The 15,153-nt window shown below is 32.3% G+C and overlaps 1 protein-coding gene across 1 annotated transcript in view; it reads right to left on the bottom strand.

The window, feature by feature from the left end:
- Positions 1–414: 414 nt before the first annotated feature.
- LOC115876946 (carboxylesterase 1E-like) overlaps positions 415–15,153 on the bottom strand; it is a 50,580-nt gene continuing 35,841 nt past the window's right edge. Inside the window, exons 3-11 of the mRNA XM_030892990.1 lie at positions 14,396–14,524; positions 14,139–14,289; positions 13,887–14,072; positions 6,541–6,737; positions 3,876–4,050; positions 3,650–3,825; positions 3,330–3,459; positions 2,573–2,699; positions 415–675 (exon numbers count right to left, since the gene is read on the bottom strand). Coding sequence (XP_030748850.1) covers positions 489–675; positions 2,573–2,699; positions 3,330–3,459; positions 3,650–3,825; positions 3,876–4,050; positions 6,541–6,737; positions 13,887–14,072; positions 14,139–14,289; positions 14,396–14,524 — 1,458 coding nt within the window. The 3' untranslated portion in view covers positions 415–488. The remainder of the gene's footprint in view (positions 676–2,572; positions 2,700–3,329; positions 3,460–3,649; positions 3,826–3,875; positions 4,051–6,540; positions 6,738–13,886; positions 14,073–14,138; positions 14,290–14,395; positions 14,525–15,153) is intronic.

The raw sequence follows: 15,153 nt of genomic DNA, 5'->3' as shown, positions 1-15,153 counted from the left end.
GCCATAAACCTACTAGAATCAACTTCAGGCTTGCGCAAGTTTGATACACACGTTCATGCATACTTGCGCAAATCACTGGGGCATGAAGAAAATTCGTACAAGTCTATGCCACTTGCACAAGTCGAAATACTTGTACAAGTTTGTTCCTACACACGTTCAAAATTCTTATACAAGTACGCTTGCACAAGTACACTTGTCAAGTATGTATGAACGTTTGTAGCCCCATTCAACACGCGTTCAAGTATCTAAGTTTGCGCAAGCATATCGTTACATGTTTCACCATTTAAGAAGTTTAATAGTATTTTTAACAGAACCCCAAAAAAATCATATATTTAATTTTAGAATTATAATTATTTCATAAACGATATGACTTTTATTATGTAAATTGTTGGAAGAAATAAAAACAAAATCGAATTAAGTTTACTTCGTTTATTTTTTGGCAATATGTACACAAAAGTTTGTTTTGTAAAGCCAAATGTACGAGTTGCTTAGTACGTATCATAGGGTGGAACTCCATGACTGTCATATAGTTCTTGCCAAAAATCAAGGCTGTATTGCGTTAAATTACTACTCATTGCCAAGTAATTTCCAATGTCAAGATAGCGAATATTGTTTGAGTCAACTTTATCCCAAATGGCCAAATTGAAGTCAAAGTCCAGTTGTGGAGTTGGGTTGCTATATAGAGTTTTTGCTTTTAATAACGTGTTAACTTTTAATATACAGTATGATCGAAAAAAAAAACGACGTCAATGACGACTGGGGAATGACAATCGATGACAATCTCTAGACGTCATCCACTAAAAAATGGCATAAAACATGTCAAAAATTAACACTAATTATTATCATCTATTACATCCCTAAAGGGGCGGTCATCACGGTCTTTCTGCCGAGGAGCAAGGGGAGGGACACCACCTACCTGCTGAGACCCAGGGTCAGAACTTCAATGTAAGGACATCAAGTTGGCGAGTCATCAACTCGAGGGAGAAGAGTCATGGTCAGGTCCTCACAATAGAAATTGACCTCAAATCCAAGGAGGCAATAGAGAAAGAGGGACGTATCCTCTATTATAGATACGGGACAACACCGGTATCAGGTCTAAGGAGAGACCAAGTTAAAGAGGTGGAGAATATGGAGATAGATCCTCCAGCCTCCACCTCACGGGTTTCTCAGCCGGAGGCAAGCTCCTCGACTGTGAAGGGCGGCACGGAGGGCCAAACTCCAACCGTGGAAGGGTGTGTACCCTCGGACGAAGAACTGTTGTCAGAGGAGGATGAGAAATACCCTGTCCCCTCTACAACAGGGGTATGATGGGTTATAGACTCAATGTGGTTGATGACTCAAGGAAGGGGGGCACAATAGATCTTTAAGGTCGCAGTGATTAACCCCCCCTCTTACTCATTCTACATTCTATATTCTACAACACTTTATAGAAAGATTAAAAAAGTATAGATCGTTTCCAGACACACAAATCTATTGCCTAAAAATTATTTTTTTTCTCAAATTTTAAACTACACCATTTAAAAATAACTCATTTAAAGATTTTACAATTCAATATAAAAACAAATTATAACCTTCTTAAAACTTCCTGCCATTACTCGTTGACGAGTATTTGACACGCATCAGAAGATGGTTACGCAAGACGTTTTCTTTCATGAGTTTTTCTGTGATCTCTCTTCCGCACTTCGGACATTCAAAAATGTCATTATTTTGTTGTCTCTTTACTTCTTGGTTCTCGCTGTTAACTGAGTTTACAATTCTTCTCCATTGCGTTTTATTGTGCGCTGCTTCCTCCCACTGATTCTGCATGCTTATCCCTTTAATTTTTCATGGAAAATATCCTTGTATCTTTTGAGTTGTCCACCCGGTTTCCTCTTACCGTCTACAAGCTCACCGTAAAGTAGATATTTTGGTAGGCGGTTTTCTTGCATCTTGCATACGTGGTCAGCCTATCTCAAGCGGGATTTAGTAATCATGACTTCAGCGCTCTCGCAGCTAGCTTTTTCAAAGACTCATACATTTGAGAGATAGTGGTTCATTCTTAACAGTTGTCTAAGTTGTCTCTGTTCTGTTGGTTATCTTTAAAAAATTTCTAAACTTATTTAATGCGTTTGTGTGCCGGCGGTACGGCAGCCAGGTTTCGCTTCGATATATCATGGTGGGGATTAATATTGCTCAGTACACTGCAAGTTTCGTTTCTGTGCTTAAGTCATGATAGTAGAAAACCCTGTCTTTTAATTTCCAGAATGCCCTTGAGGCGCAGCTAATTCTGTGCTGAATTTCAGAGTCAATATTGGAATTTTTCGAAATCAAACTGCCGAGGTAATTGAATTTCGCCACATGTTCCAATAGTTCTCAGATTTTTATAACACTGTTATGATTTTCCGAGGGAGTGCACATGATTTTAGTTTTACCGATGTTCAGCAGTAAGCGCCATTAAAAAATAAAGAAGAGTACGGACCAAGAAATGACGTCTAGGGCTTGACCTCGCCAAAATTAACATCGATTGTCATTCCCAGCCATCTTTGAAGCCGTTTTTTTTTCGACCGTATGGTACTTACTAGATTATACTTACGAATATTTGGCAAAGTTAGTCCATAATTTTATTAGCTGTTTTCTAACTTTAAGATCGCCTGTTGACGTTAACTGGGGATTGTCAGCAATTTTAAATAAGTAATTCAGTTCTTCAGCATGATAAACATCTAAAGTAAGAAACAATAATAATGAACAAATACATATATACAGGGTGTCCCAGAAATAAGTGCAAATATTTTAACTGGTAGTATAGTTCAACCTCAGAACACGCCTATGAGGCGTGTTTCATGAATCACTGTTATTTTTTCGCGAAAAAAAAATTTTTAAAATTCGAAATTTTTTGAAAATTTTTTTGGATTTTTTTTAGTTTTTAGTTAAAAAACATAATTTCTTTATAATATGGCAACATAAGGTATTAGATTAAATTTACAAGAAAGAAAATCCAGAAAAGATCCAGTGGTTCTCAAAATTTTAGCAAAAAATATTTTTTTTTGGAAATTTTCAAAGTAAAATAACTCCGTTATTTTTGACTTATTTGAAAAACGATAAAGAGAAAATATGTTTCTTTTTTCGAAATCTACCACCCCTTAAAATATTTACACTTATTTCTGGGACACTCTGTATAAGCGATACCAATTAAACTTTCAGTTACGTAATCGAGGGCGCGATTTTTAAATTCATTGTTGTCAACCATGGACATATTCGGCACCGGGCTGACTAAGTGGAGTATTACGAGTTTTTGGTTTTGTTCAAATAATTTCGATAACATTAAAATTATAAAATATTTTTATCTTTACCTGTAGTTGAACGGGTTGATTTGTACACATCACCCAAATATGAAAATCGGTATAAATAAACATCTGTGTACTGAGACATAAGCTTTGCACTTTGATATACTGGTCTAACAAATTGATCATCACTGATATACTGAAACAGATAATATTATTTTCTTTATCATATAAAAGAACGTCGTAAAAACAATATTAAAATATTGTTTAGAATGTCACAATTTTCAGAATGTAATAATTATTCTAGATATGTAGACCATTTTATTTATCATGTGGAATATATTTTTTAAAAAATCTGTAAAATGTCATGCCTCTAAATGGAAATTCACCTGTATAATTTCCTCATCGGAAAACGCGGCTGGTATAATTCCGAAATAATGAGTCTTAATAAACAAGGAAACTGCATTTTTACTTGTGGTATCGTTAATGTTCATACAAATTGGAACAAGTTTTACTGGATCAGCATCAAACGTTGCCAGAATGTATAATTTAATCCAGTCGATAACTAAAACAAAATCATTAGTATTATTAATTTAAAACATCTTGATAGAGAACCTTCTACGGTTTGTCCTCCTTCTTGTGATGTAAATCCCATCATATACGGCACTTGGTTAAAATCACCAGAAGCCATTTTTTCGTAGCTTTTCCAAGTTACTACAGCACCATCATGAGATGGTTCAATAACAGGGCCAAATATTAAGCCATCTCGAGGATTTTCTTCTATAGTTTCCTAAAAACATTAAAACCAATATGAAACTTATGATAACGTTACTTATATACTGTTTTACTACAAGTAAAACATTGCAATTAGCAGGTGTTAGGTTCTCTGGAATACTTTAAATTTAACATTATAAAACGGCAATGTGCATGAGAATTTATGTTCCGTTTTAAAATTGAGTATATTAAAAAATTAAGAAAACTTAATTTGTTATATGGATAAAATAACGGCCTATTTTATCCATATAACATTCAAAGTATGTTAAGCAAATAAATCTGTTAATTTGAAAATAAATCCAGAATTTTTTTATGTATTTTATGTATTTTTATGTATTTGTGACAATCTAATATGCAGTAATGGTATGTGAAAGGTTGTCAATATAACTAATATTATTATTTACAATATTAAAAAGTTTTGTGAGTGGGTTGTTCCTTTTGTACAAGATCTGTCTTAGAGGCCTATTTAAGGGTTTGTTTGTTGTATTTAAGGGTTGTATAATATGGAAGTAAAATAAAAAATAGTATAATTTGTAGTATTATTTCACACATCTAAGGCCCCACGTTGGGTACCAAATATAATAGGGAAGTGAAATAAAAGAGACTGACGTAATATTTTAGACATCTTTCTAGTAACATAATAAAATTAAATAAGTTATACATGTGATTTGAGGTTTCAGAATCGAATGATATGTCTCTATGCCTGGATGCAAGTCTTCCAGACTCTTCTACTGTCCAGAGTCACGACGTCACAGATGAACGGTCTACATTTGGATAGACACGCTGGACCCAGTAGACTACTATACTGGCAAGTTACCGTAGAATTCTTTTATGTGTGACAGAGCTTTATTCTGGTTACCATTAATATACAGGGTGTTTCAAAACAAATGCAAAAAACTTCAGGGGGTGATTCCTTGTTCAAAATAAAGGGTAATTTGCTTTATAAACATTGGGTCAAAAGTCAACCATTAGGGAGATATCGCGGTACAAAGATGGCGGAAAAATAATGTTTTTATTTTTTATCTTGAAAACGAAAAGAGATAGACTAATGAAATTTTACGGAAGCATTACTGTTATGAAAACACACTTTCTGGTAATTTTTTCACTTTTTTAAAATGAGTGGAAGGGGTTGAAATAAACTACCCCTATCATTTTGTTAATGAAATTTAAGAAAATCTTATCAAACACATGCAAAAAAAATTAATTTTGATAGTTTAGTTTATTTAGAAACTTTTTTATCTCTTGTGTTTTTTTGATAAAACTCACCGATTTGAAATTAAAAAATAAAATGTAAAGCATTACATGTCAGGACAAACAACATTTTTAGATAAAGAATCTAGTGGGCAGCTGTAATTTTTTTAGAAAAAAATCTAGTCGGCCGCTGTCACTTTTTAGGATGTTTCTAATATTGTTTTATTTGACATTACCCTACTGCAATACGTTATTATCTAGATTATTATTATTATCATGATTATCACTAGATTCTTAATCTAAAAATATTTTTAGTCCTGACATGTAATGCTTTACATTTTATTTTTTAATTTCAAATCGGTGAGTTTTATAAAAAAAATACAAGAGATAAAAAAGTTTCTAAACAAACTAAACTATCCAAATTATTTTTTTGCATGTGTTTGATAAGATTTTTCTTTAAATTTCGTTAACTAGAATGATAGGGGTAGTTTATTTCAACCCCTTCCACTCATTTTAAAAAAGTGAAAAAATTACCAGAAAGTGTGTTTTCATAACAGTGGTGCTTCCATAAAATTTCATTAGTCTCTCTTTTCGTTTTCAAGATAAAAAATAAGAACATTATTTTTCCGCCATCTTTGTACCGCGATATCTCCCTAATGGTTGACTTTTGACCCAACGTTTATGAAGCAAACTACCCTTTATTTTGAACAAGGAATCACCCCTGAAGTTTTTCGCATTTGTTTTGAAACACCCTGTATAACCTTATTATTCTGTTAAACCATTTTACAAGTCAGTCTTTTTACAATTTTCATTGCGCCTGTTTTAATACTACTAGATAAATTAGACTTAAGACTTAGACTTACCTTCCGTTTCCATTCCATATCCATTCCATATCCGTTCCGTATTTTTTTATTGTATTGACGCTATACACGTAAGTTTCCGTTCCGTATCAGTTCCATAATTTTTATTGTACAATTTATATCATTACAAAAGTGTTATTATAAAAATTTGTATCATTTGAAAAAAGTAATAGATATAATGAAGGGGTAAAAGAATAAATAGATATCAGCAAAATGTTAACAGAGCTGGCACAAATGTAAGAACTTGATAATGCTGTTTCCGACACGCTTCAGTCCATCCGCCAAAAAAAATTATGGAAGGAAAGGATATTGGACGGAAGGGAAACGGAACGGATAGTGTGCATTGTCCTATTCATTTATATGATGTAATATTTTATAGAAACGGAAGGGAAACGAAAGAGAGCTGATGTGAAAGGTATAGTGAGAATCAACCATAATACGTAATACGTACTTACCCTCAAATCTTCCGAGAGCCCCACGACTGTCAGGTTCAAAGCGTCAACTTTTCTCAATTCCTCAACCAGTATTTTAGAGTCATTTGTGTCAATACCATAAAAATTACCTACAGCAAATGCTGCTCTTCTTGGTTGCCTGGCTAAAGACCACAGATTTAACGCCGATCCACTTTGTAATATCACTTTGTGGAATAACCCTTCAAATAAAATATTATTTTAAAATACATATTCAATATTTAACATATATCATAAATAACACTAATTCCTCAATTTACGTTTGTTCATTTTTAATACTCGTTCAATCTTTGCCCGCCTCTAATATCCGATAGAAAAATAATAACTTACAAGCAGTGCGAATCTTAAAAACTGAAATTATGAAAGTTTTGAAGAATTTGAGGAAATCTTATAGTGATATAGGTTTAAGTCAGAATGTAAATTTATGCATGTAAATTGTTATTTACAAATTTCTGCAATAAAATCAAGATGCGACTAACATGACAGAGGGCTGTCTGGAGCATATGAAAGAAAACATACTACACTCAGATACAAAAAAAACGCAACGGAACACTTTTTCATCAAATTTGTGTTATTTTTACTTTTAGCCCTATTTTCATGATTTTTTTTAGCAAACTGTATATAAATTTATCAACTTTATTTCATAAACTCAGTTTTTTATAAACTTTAGTATTTGGCTTATTATACAAGGTTAATTGAAAGGTAGGTGGTCTTGTACCCTAACTTAAAAACACCCTGTGCAATAATTTCGTGAGTGACTTTTTCTGAAACATTATTTTTCCGTCAGAACCATGTCTCCTGAGTATTTTATTTTTTTTACTCATGTCAGCAAAAGCCTTGGTTAATTTTTAAGAGCGAAATGAACTTGCCACAGAAAATTTGCAATTTTTTCAACTATCATGACTTTATAATGTTATTTTTTAATATCACGAGGTATTTGGACTTTGGTCTTGAAAGTACTGTTGTCGTAATGTCGTATCGACACTGATTAGAAGTCATATACTACTTCTATCTATATTACATTATGTAGGCTTCTCAGAAAATGCAGCCGGTCTAATTTAAATTATTTAAATAATAGAATGCAATTTGTGAAAACTACTACAGGGGAGTCACCGAGGGAAGTTATTAGTTGTGGAGTTCCATAGGGATCTATCTTGGGACCCTTACTTTTTACAGTATATACAAGTAATATATACTATACCTAGATAATGTTAATGCACACTGCTACGCAGACGATACATAACTTTTCTTTTCGTTTAATTTCGATGACTGGACATTAGCTCAAACTTTAATAAATGACGATTTAAATAAATTAGTACAAGTCTCAAATCATCACGACCTGGCAATAAATCCAGATAAATCATCTGTTATGATATTTGGTAAACACCGGGATTTTTAATCTGACGTAATGTGAATAAGTTTAGCTGAACAAAAATTATAATTTACTAAATCTGCCAAGAATTTGGGATTAATTATAGATTATAATCTTCGCTAAGGAACCTGTCTCTCAATGTATCAAAAGGGCTTACATCTCTTTAAAAATGTTATATCCACATCGAAAGTTACTTTCGGAAACTTTAAAGATAAAGTTAGCTGAAGTACTTGTCTTATCCCATTTCAACTACTGTGACGTTATATATGACGGACCATGTCTGGAAAAAATTGACATTAACAGAATAGAGAAGCTTCAAAAAAGCTGCCTACGTTTTATTTATGGTATAAGAAAATTTGATCCCAATCCCAGTTTCGCATAAGTTAAAAGAAGCTAAGTGGTTGAATATGGAAAACAGACGTAAGATGCATTCATTGGTTTTATTTCATGGAGTTATTTCTAAGAAGTGTCTTCCATACTTGGTGAATAAAATAAAATTCAGAACAGATGTGCACAACTTAAACCTTAGATTTAAGGGACTTATTACTCCACCACCTCACAAAACAGCATTGTTCACTAGATGTTTCTCATTTAATATTTCCAAGCTCTACAACTGTTTACCAGCAGAAATGATAAACCTTCAGAGTGCTGCATTTAAAAATAAACTTAAAAAACATTTTCTGGATAGTTCTTTTCCCTCTTAGTTTTTTTTTACCTAAGAATTATTTTAGTATAAAATACTTTTCTTTGTGTTTATTTCTTTGAATTTCATACTACATTTTCTTAGTCATAGGATTACTATATAATTTACTTATATTTGTAGATAAGTTACAGTAAAATAATTTAGCTACATAACACACATTTATACTAGCTGATATTGTGATCTGACAGGAACTGAATTTAAACCAATTCTAATTGTCTTCAGTTCCTTTTTTGCATGTTTTTTTTTGATTATTATTTTTTATTTGTAAATTACATTTGTTGTAAATGATATTCATGCAAAATAAAGTATTATTATTATTATTACATTAAAATTTAAAAAAACTATTAAAATGTAACGATACAGGTTTCGTTTTAATAAATATTAGTATCACTAAAAAAACTAAGGATATTAAAAAAAAATATATCTGTATTAACTAAGTGTGCAAAGAAATAAAAAACTTGTAAAAAATACTTTAATACTTTATATTGTCTCTCCCGGCTGCTATAACTGTCTGTGGACGTCCGTCGTTTCATAATGTTAATGAGGCTGCAAAAAATATAGTGTGTTTTGTTTGCACATTCTTCTTCAAGGACCAAGCGAATACTTATTCATAATTTCGACCATCTTCAAGAAGATCAGTGAATCTTTTACAATATTCGACACTAAAAAACCATATTTAATCATATACAACAATAACCACCAAAGCCACCTCGTCATTATGAAGAGTAACATCCAAAAGTAACGATAATTGAAGAAATTGCAAAATGTTTGTAGCAAGTTCATTTTGCTCTTAAAAATTAACCAAGGCATGTGTTGACATGAGTCAAAAAACAAAATATTCAGGAGACATAATTCTGACAAAAAAATAATGATTTAGGAAAACTAACCAACCAACCATTGCACAGGGTGTTTTAAAGATAAGGAAAAAAACAACTCTTTGATTAACACTGTATAATGGGTTAAATACTAAAGTTTATACTAAACTGAGTTTACAAATTAAAGTTAATATATTTATATACAGTTTACTAAAAAATCAAGGAAATAGGGCTAAAATTAAAAAAAATATATATAAATAAATAAATGAATAAATAAATGCCTTTATTGTCAAAATTTTTTTCAATTTGTAGACAAAGGTAAACTAACAAACAAAGTAAAAAAAAACAAGGTACACAAACAAACAAGCAAAAGATAATACAAAACATTATACAAATAATATTGTCAGTCTTATTGTTAAAATAAACATTTATAAATGTTTACAATGTCAAAGAACAAAAAAAAAATTAAAATAATATTCAAAAATATTTAGCCAGTTTATAGCAAAATATCAATGACCTCTAAATAAATTAATTTCGATGTCATTAGTAAATATAGCAATAGCAAACATTAGACCAGTGTTTTCAAGATCAAATTCGATTTTCAATTCAAATATAATTCATTTACGGCGTAGAAAGCCTTGTCTAGTAAATAAGAGTTCAATGCTTTGCGAAATGAAAAAAATGATGTTATGGATTTGATTTCAAATGGCAGGTGATTGTGCATTTTTTCGAGTTGTATAATATTGAACTTTTAACTAACTCTGAGCGTGGGGTAGGTAGATAAAGATCTTGCTCCGCGTTCCTGAGTGGATAAGTGTGAGATGACCTTTCTTGAGAAGCTGATAGATGTTTACGTATTAGGCAAACTGATTCAAATATAAATAAGGAAGGAAGAGTCAATATTTTTAATTCTCTAAAAATGCCCCGGCAATGAGTTCTGCTGTTTAGTCCCAGTGAATATCGAACAGCTCTCTTCTGGAGCTTGAAAATGCGGTCAAATTGAGCCGCACAACACGTACCCCAGAATGGAAGGGCATACCTGAGGTGCGACTCAAAAAGTGCATAATAAACAGTTCTAGCTACTGACAAGTCTCCTTAGAAACAGACCTTAATGCAAAACAGGCAGAGCTCAATTTTTTCGACAAAGCTTCGATATGTATGTCCCATTTCAGAGAATTGTCCACAACAAGCCCTAAGAATTTTACAGATTTTACGACGTCAATGGTGGTGTTGTCAAGGAGGTTCGAATCGCACCAAGATTTAATGGTAATTAAGTCATTATATATAATCCTATGAAGTGCCGCGATGTCCTTGTTGCTCCAAGTGAAGCTAGTGTCGTCCGCAAAAAGACATATTTTGCCACTGATGTTTATGTTAGCAATGTCGTTAATAAAAAGAAGAAACAAAATAGAGCCTAGGACTGAGCCTTGTGGTACTCCACATTCTATTGGCTTGCTAGAAGACAACGTGGTATCCACCCTCACAAGTTGACTTCTGTTGCTCAGATACGACTTAAACCATTCGAGAGATGATCCCCTGAACCCATAGTGCTGCAGTTTATTAATTAGGATCTTATGATTTACACAATCGAACGCCTTAGAAAAATCACAGAAAATTGTTGCTGTAGAATCATGGTTGTTTAGGCTGGAGTAAACTTTATTAAGGAGGGAAAACATAGCGTCATTTGTGGACTTGTTGCTTAGAAATCCAAATTGATATTCAGTAAGTATTTTGTACTTAAACAGAAAAGATACCAGCCTGCCTTTAACCAACCTTTCTATGATCTTAGATAGCGTTGGAAGGAGTGCAATTGGGCGATAGTTAGAAGCTTCATCTTTGTCTCCTCCTTTGTGCAGTGAAATGATTATTGCTGTCTTAAGACATTTTGGAAAAATACCACTTTGAAACGACATGTTTATTAAAGTTGTTAGGCGATTCAGAGTGCTTTCTGGCAGATTCGAAAACATTTTTAAAGTTAGCCCGTCGGTCCCACAAGAGGATTTATTTTTGATGGTATTAATTGTACTGCGAAGCTCTTCAAGAACTACGGGCGAAAAAAAGAAACTGTGTAAGTTTACATTATCATTAGAGAGATAAGAAAGTGGATCATGAGGAGGACATATGGTATTAGTTAAGTTTTTCGCTACATTTACAAAGTAATCGTTAAGGTTCTCAGGCGAGGGAGAGATATTGCTAGACGAAGAAGCTTTGTTTCTCAACTCATTCACAATATATATAAAATTTTAAACTTGACCAAAAGTTTTTCCTTTGCGTTTTGTTTGCATCTGAGTGTAGAATGTAGAAAGAAAAAGAATGCTGAAATGAAGGTAGGTACGTAGATTTCCATGTAAATAATAGTAAGCCGGCAAGTTGGTATTAATAGGCTGTGATTTAAACTATAAGTAGGGTATTTATCTGATCTAAGTATGGCTAGCAGAACTGTATTATCTATAGAGTGTGTACTAAATGTAAAGGCATAATGAGACATTTATCTGGCTTTGGACAGAAGAATGGTTATTACGAGTACATATACAGGGTGAGTTTCCTACGATGTTCTCTATGGGTATCTCGGAAACTACTGGAGATAGAGAGTCGGTTAAATGGGGAAAGAATTGCAGTTTTGTGAGGTCATAAATATGCGCCTTTCAGATTTTTGAAAAAGTTTATGGCTTACTACTACTACTACTACTGCCATTACTCGCTGACGAGTATTTGACACGCATCAGAAGATGGTTACGCAAGGCGTTTCCTGTCATGAGCTTTTCTGTGACTGAAAAGCCTGATACGTGATGTTATCTCTCTTCCGCACTCCGAACATTCAAAAATCTCATTACTTTGTTGCCTCTTCACTGTTTGGTTGTCGCTATTAACTGCATTTACAATTCTCCTCCATTGCATTCTAGTGTGCGCGAAAAAAACAAATATTGGCTATTTTAAAAATTGTCTCTAATTCCATTATAATCTATTTTAGTCAAAATGTTTTCAGATAATAGTTGTAGATAATCACATCTCTAATGAGTTTGTGTTCTCCGATTTTTTCTAAAGCCTGTCATTTTTGACATATGACACAAACATATGTTTTTTAAATGGAAACCATAGTTGGCCATGAATTCATAAAAAGCGCCATTTTTTAAGCTTTTCAGCGATATAAGCTATAATATGTTTTTTACAAAATTACTGAGTTATAGCCAATTCTTATCTTTCTTGACTAATTTCACTTAGTTAGCCATGGAAATAAGTTTAACTGTCGTTGCTCTTAGAAATGTGAAACTGTCACTTCCAAACTTCGTAAATTAAAATAAACAAAAATTGTAAATATGAATTTTTCAAACGAAGAAAAGCGTGTAGGATTATTGGTTCAACTTTTCTTGGCTATACAGTTTCGAGGATACGTTGACCAGCGAACTTTACTTACGTTTTTTAGAGAATACTTAACTAATATAATACATAACTTAGGGTTTTCAAAGACATGAAAAGTTAAATTTAGATACTCGCGCATTAATAGAGTGGTTCCAACATGACTTTCATTATGACACATTAACCTCCCCCCACAATGAAAGAAATGTTAAAAATTATTTATATCATAATTATGTAGACTCAGGGATAGAAAGAGGTGGACCAATTGCATGGGCCTCCTCGATCACCTGACCTATCCATTTTAGATTTTTTTATGCGGTATGGTTAACAACAAGGTATACAAAAGAACCTATGAATTAAGAGAGGCACTCGAAGAGGCGGTACAGGAGAAGTCTAATTAAGTCGACCGGTCGTTCTGTGAGAACAGCTAGAAATTTAGTTTTAAAAAGATTTTTTTGAAAGAAATTTTATGTACTCAAAGCAATGACGGATTTTTTGAGCATTTTCTAAAATATCTTAAAGTTTATGTAGTGATATTATTTTTTTAAGTTTTACTTTGTGTAATGTAAATTGTAAAGAGCCGTTTAATAATATATTATATTATATTTTTTTTTATAAGTTATAAATCATAACAAAATAAGAACACTATGCCAACTAAGTGAAATTAGTCAAGAAAGATAAGAATTGGCTATAACTCAGTAATTTTGTAAAAAAAAAACATATAGCTTATATTGCTAAAAAGCTTAAAAAATCGCGCTTTTTATGAAGTCATGGCTTTAGGAATAATCGGAGAACACAAACTCATTAGGGATGTGATTATCTACAACTTTGATCTGAAAACATTTTTTGGTCTAAAATAGATTATAATGGAATTAGGGACAATTTTTAAAATAGCCAGAATTTGATTTTTTCGAAATATCTAGTAAGCCATGAACTTTTTCAAAAATCTGAAAGGCACATGTTTATGACCCCACAAAACTGCAATTCTTTCCCCCTTTAACCGACTCTCTATCTCCAGTAGTTTCCGAGATACCCATAGAGAACATCGTAGGAAACTCACACTGTATATATTTTTCGTTTATACCTTTGGTTTCCGGCATCAAAGATAAATATGATGACGCTCCAGCGCCTGCACTTTGACCAAACAACGTGACACTGTTTTTATCACCACCGAAATTTTCAATGTTGTCTTGAACCCATTTTAGTGCCAGTATCTGATCTTTAAGGGCCCAATTTCCTGATGCTGCTTCATCAGCCGTACTTAAAAATCCTATAAAAAATACATGTTAGCATCTACGTGAAAAATAAAATATGCTTTTGTTCTACTCCTTTTTACCTAAAACACCTAATCTATAGTTAAAGTCTACAAACACAACGTCCTGTTCTAAAAAGTAGTCTGGCCCTAAATCTTTGTAATCTCCATCACCAAATAAAAAGAATCCACCATAGATCCATACCATTACTGGTAATTTTGCACTTGCATTGTTCTAAGTAAAAAATATGGGAAACTTGAATGTATAGTGACTGTATAATATAGTTGAATGTATAATATAAAAGAAAAATAGTAAAACTGAACAAAGTCATAAAACTCACTGTTGGAGAATATACATTAATGTAAAGACAATCTTCAGAGCTGAATGACTTTAAACTTAGCTGAAGACATCTGCTTTGATCAGATATTGTCAGTTTTGGTAAAATCCAATTGTCTGGCGGAACAGGATCCTAAAATTGTTAAATTAACTAATTAATAACTAATAAGACTAATATTGGTCTTATTATATAGGAAAATAAATAGACAGTTGTTTATAATTCGTTTTATGTAAATATCTACTGTGTGGAGTGTAGAAGTGGATCGCGTAGGGATCTTATTAAGTGGGAGTGAAAAAAATGCGATGGCGTGCTGTTGCGGCGTTGCCACATTTATCCGAGATAAGGTGCGCAAGGAGGTAAGATTTCGGAATCATAACTAGATAAAATTATTTGATATGTTTCTAGGCATCTAAAATCGAGTTATAAGAATATCGTTATGGTGTAATATATCAATATATCGCTTCTTATACTCAAAATCAATATGACGTACTGAATAAGTTCGTAAACTTGACCTTTCCTTTATAAATCTATGATTTGTCTTTCAAAAAATGAACATTAACTAGTTATTTTTAAGTGAAGTAGTAGTTAATTTAAGTTGAATTATTTTTGGCACCAACTAGTACCATTAGATATTACGTATTTTAGTGTAATATATATTTTAGTTTTAAAAAATCCGTAATTATAAAAAAAAAATCAATTAAAAAAATAAAACGAATTTGAGATTTAAAAATTTTGGAAGAGCTTGAAGTTGTCATATTATA

This window comes from Sitophilus oryzae, unplaced genomic scaffold, assembly GCF_002938485.1.
Source record: "Sitophilus oryzae breed Bouriz unplaced genomic scaffold, Soryzae_2.0 scaffold_1441_pilon_pilon, whole genome shotgun sequence".
Taxonomy (NCBI): Eukaryota; Metazoa; Arthropoda; class Insecta; order Coleoptera; family Curculionidae; genus Sitophilus; species Sitophilus oryzae.
This window is presented reverse-complemented; position numbering and strand designations above follow the sequence as displayed.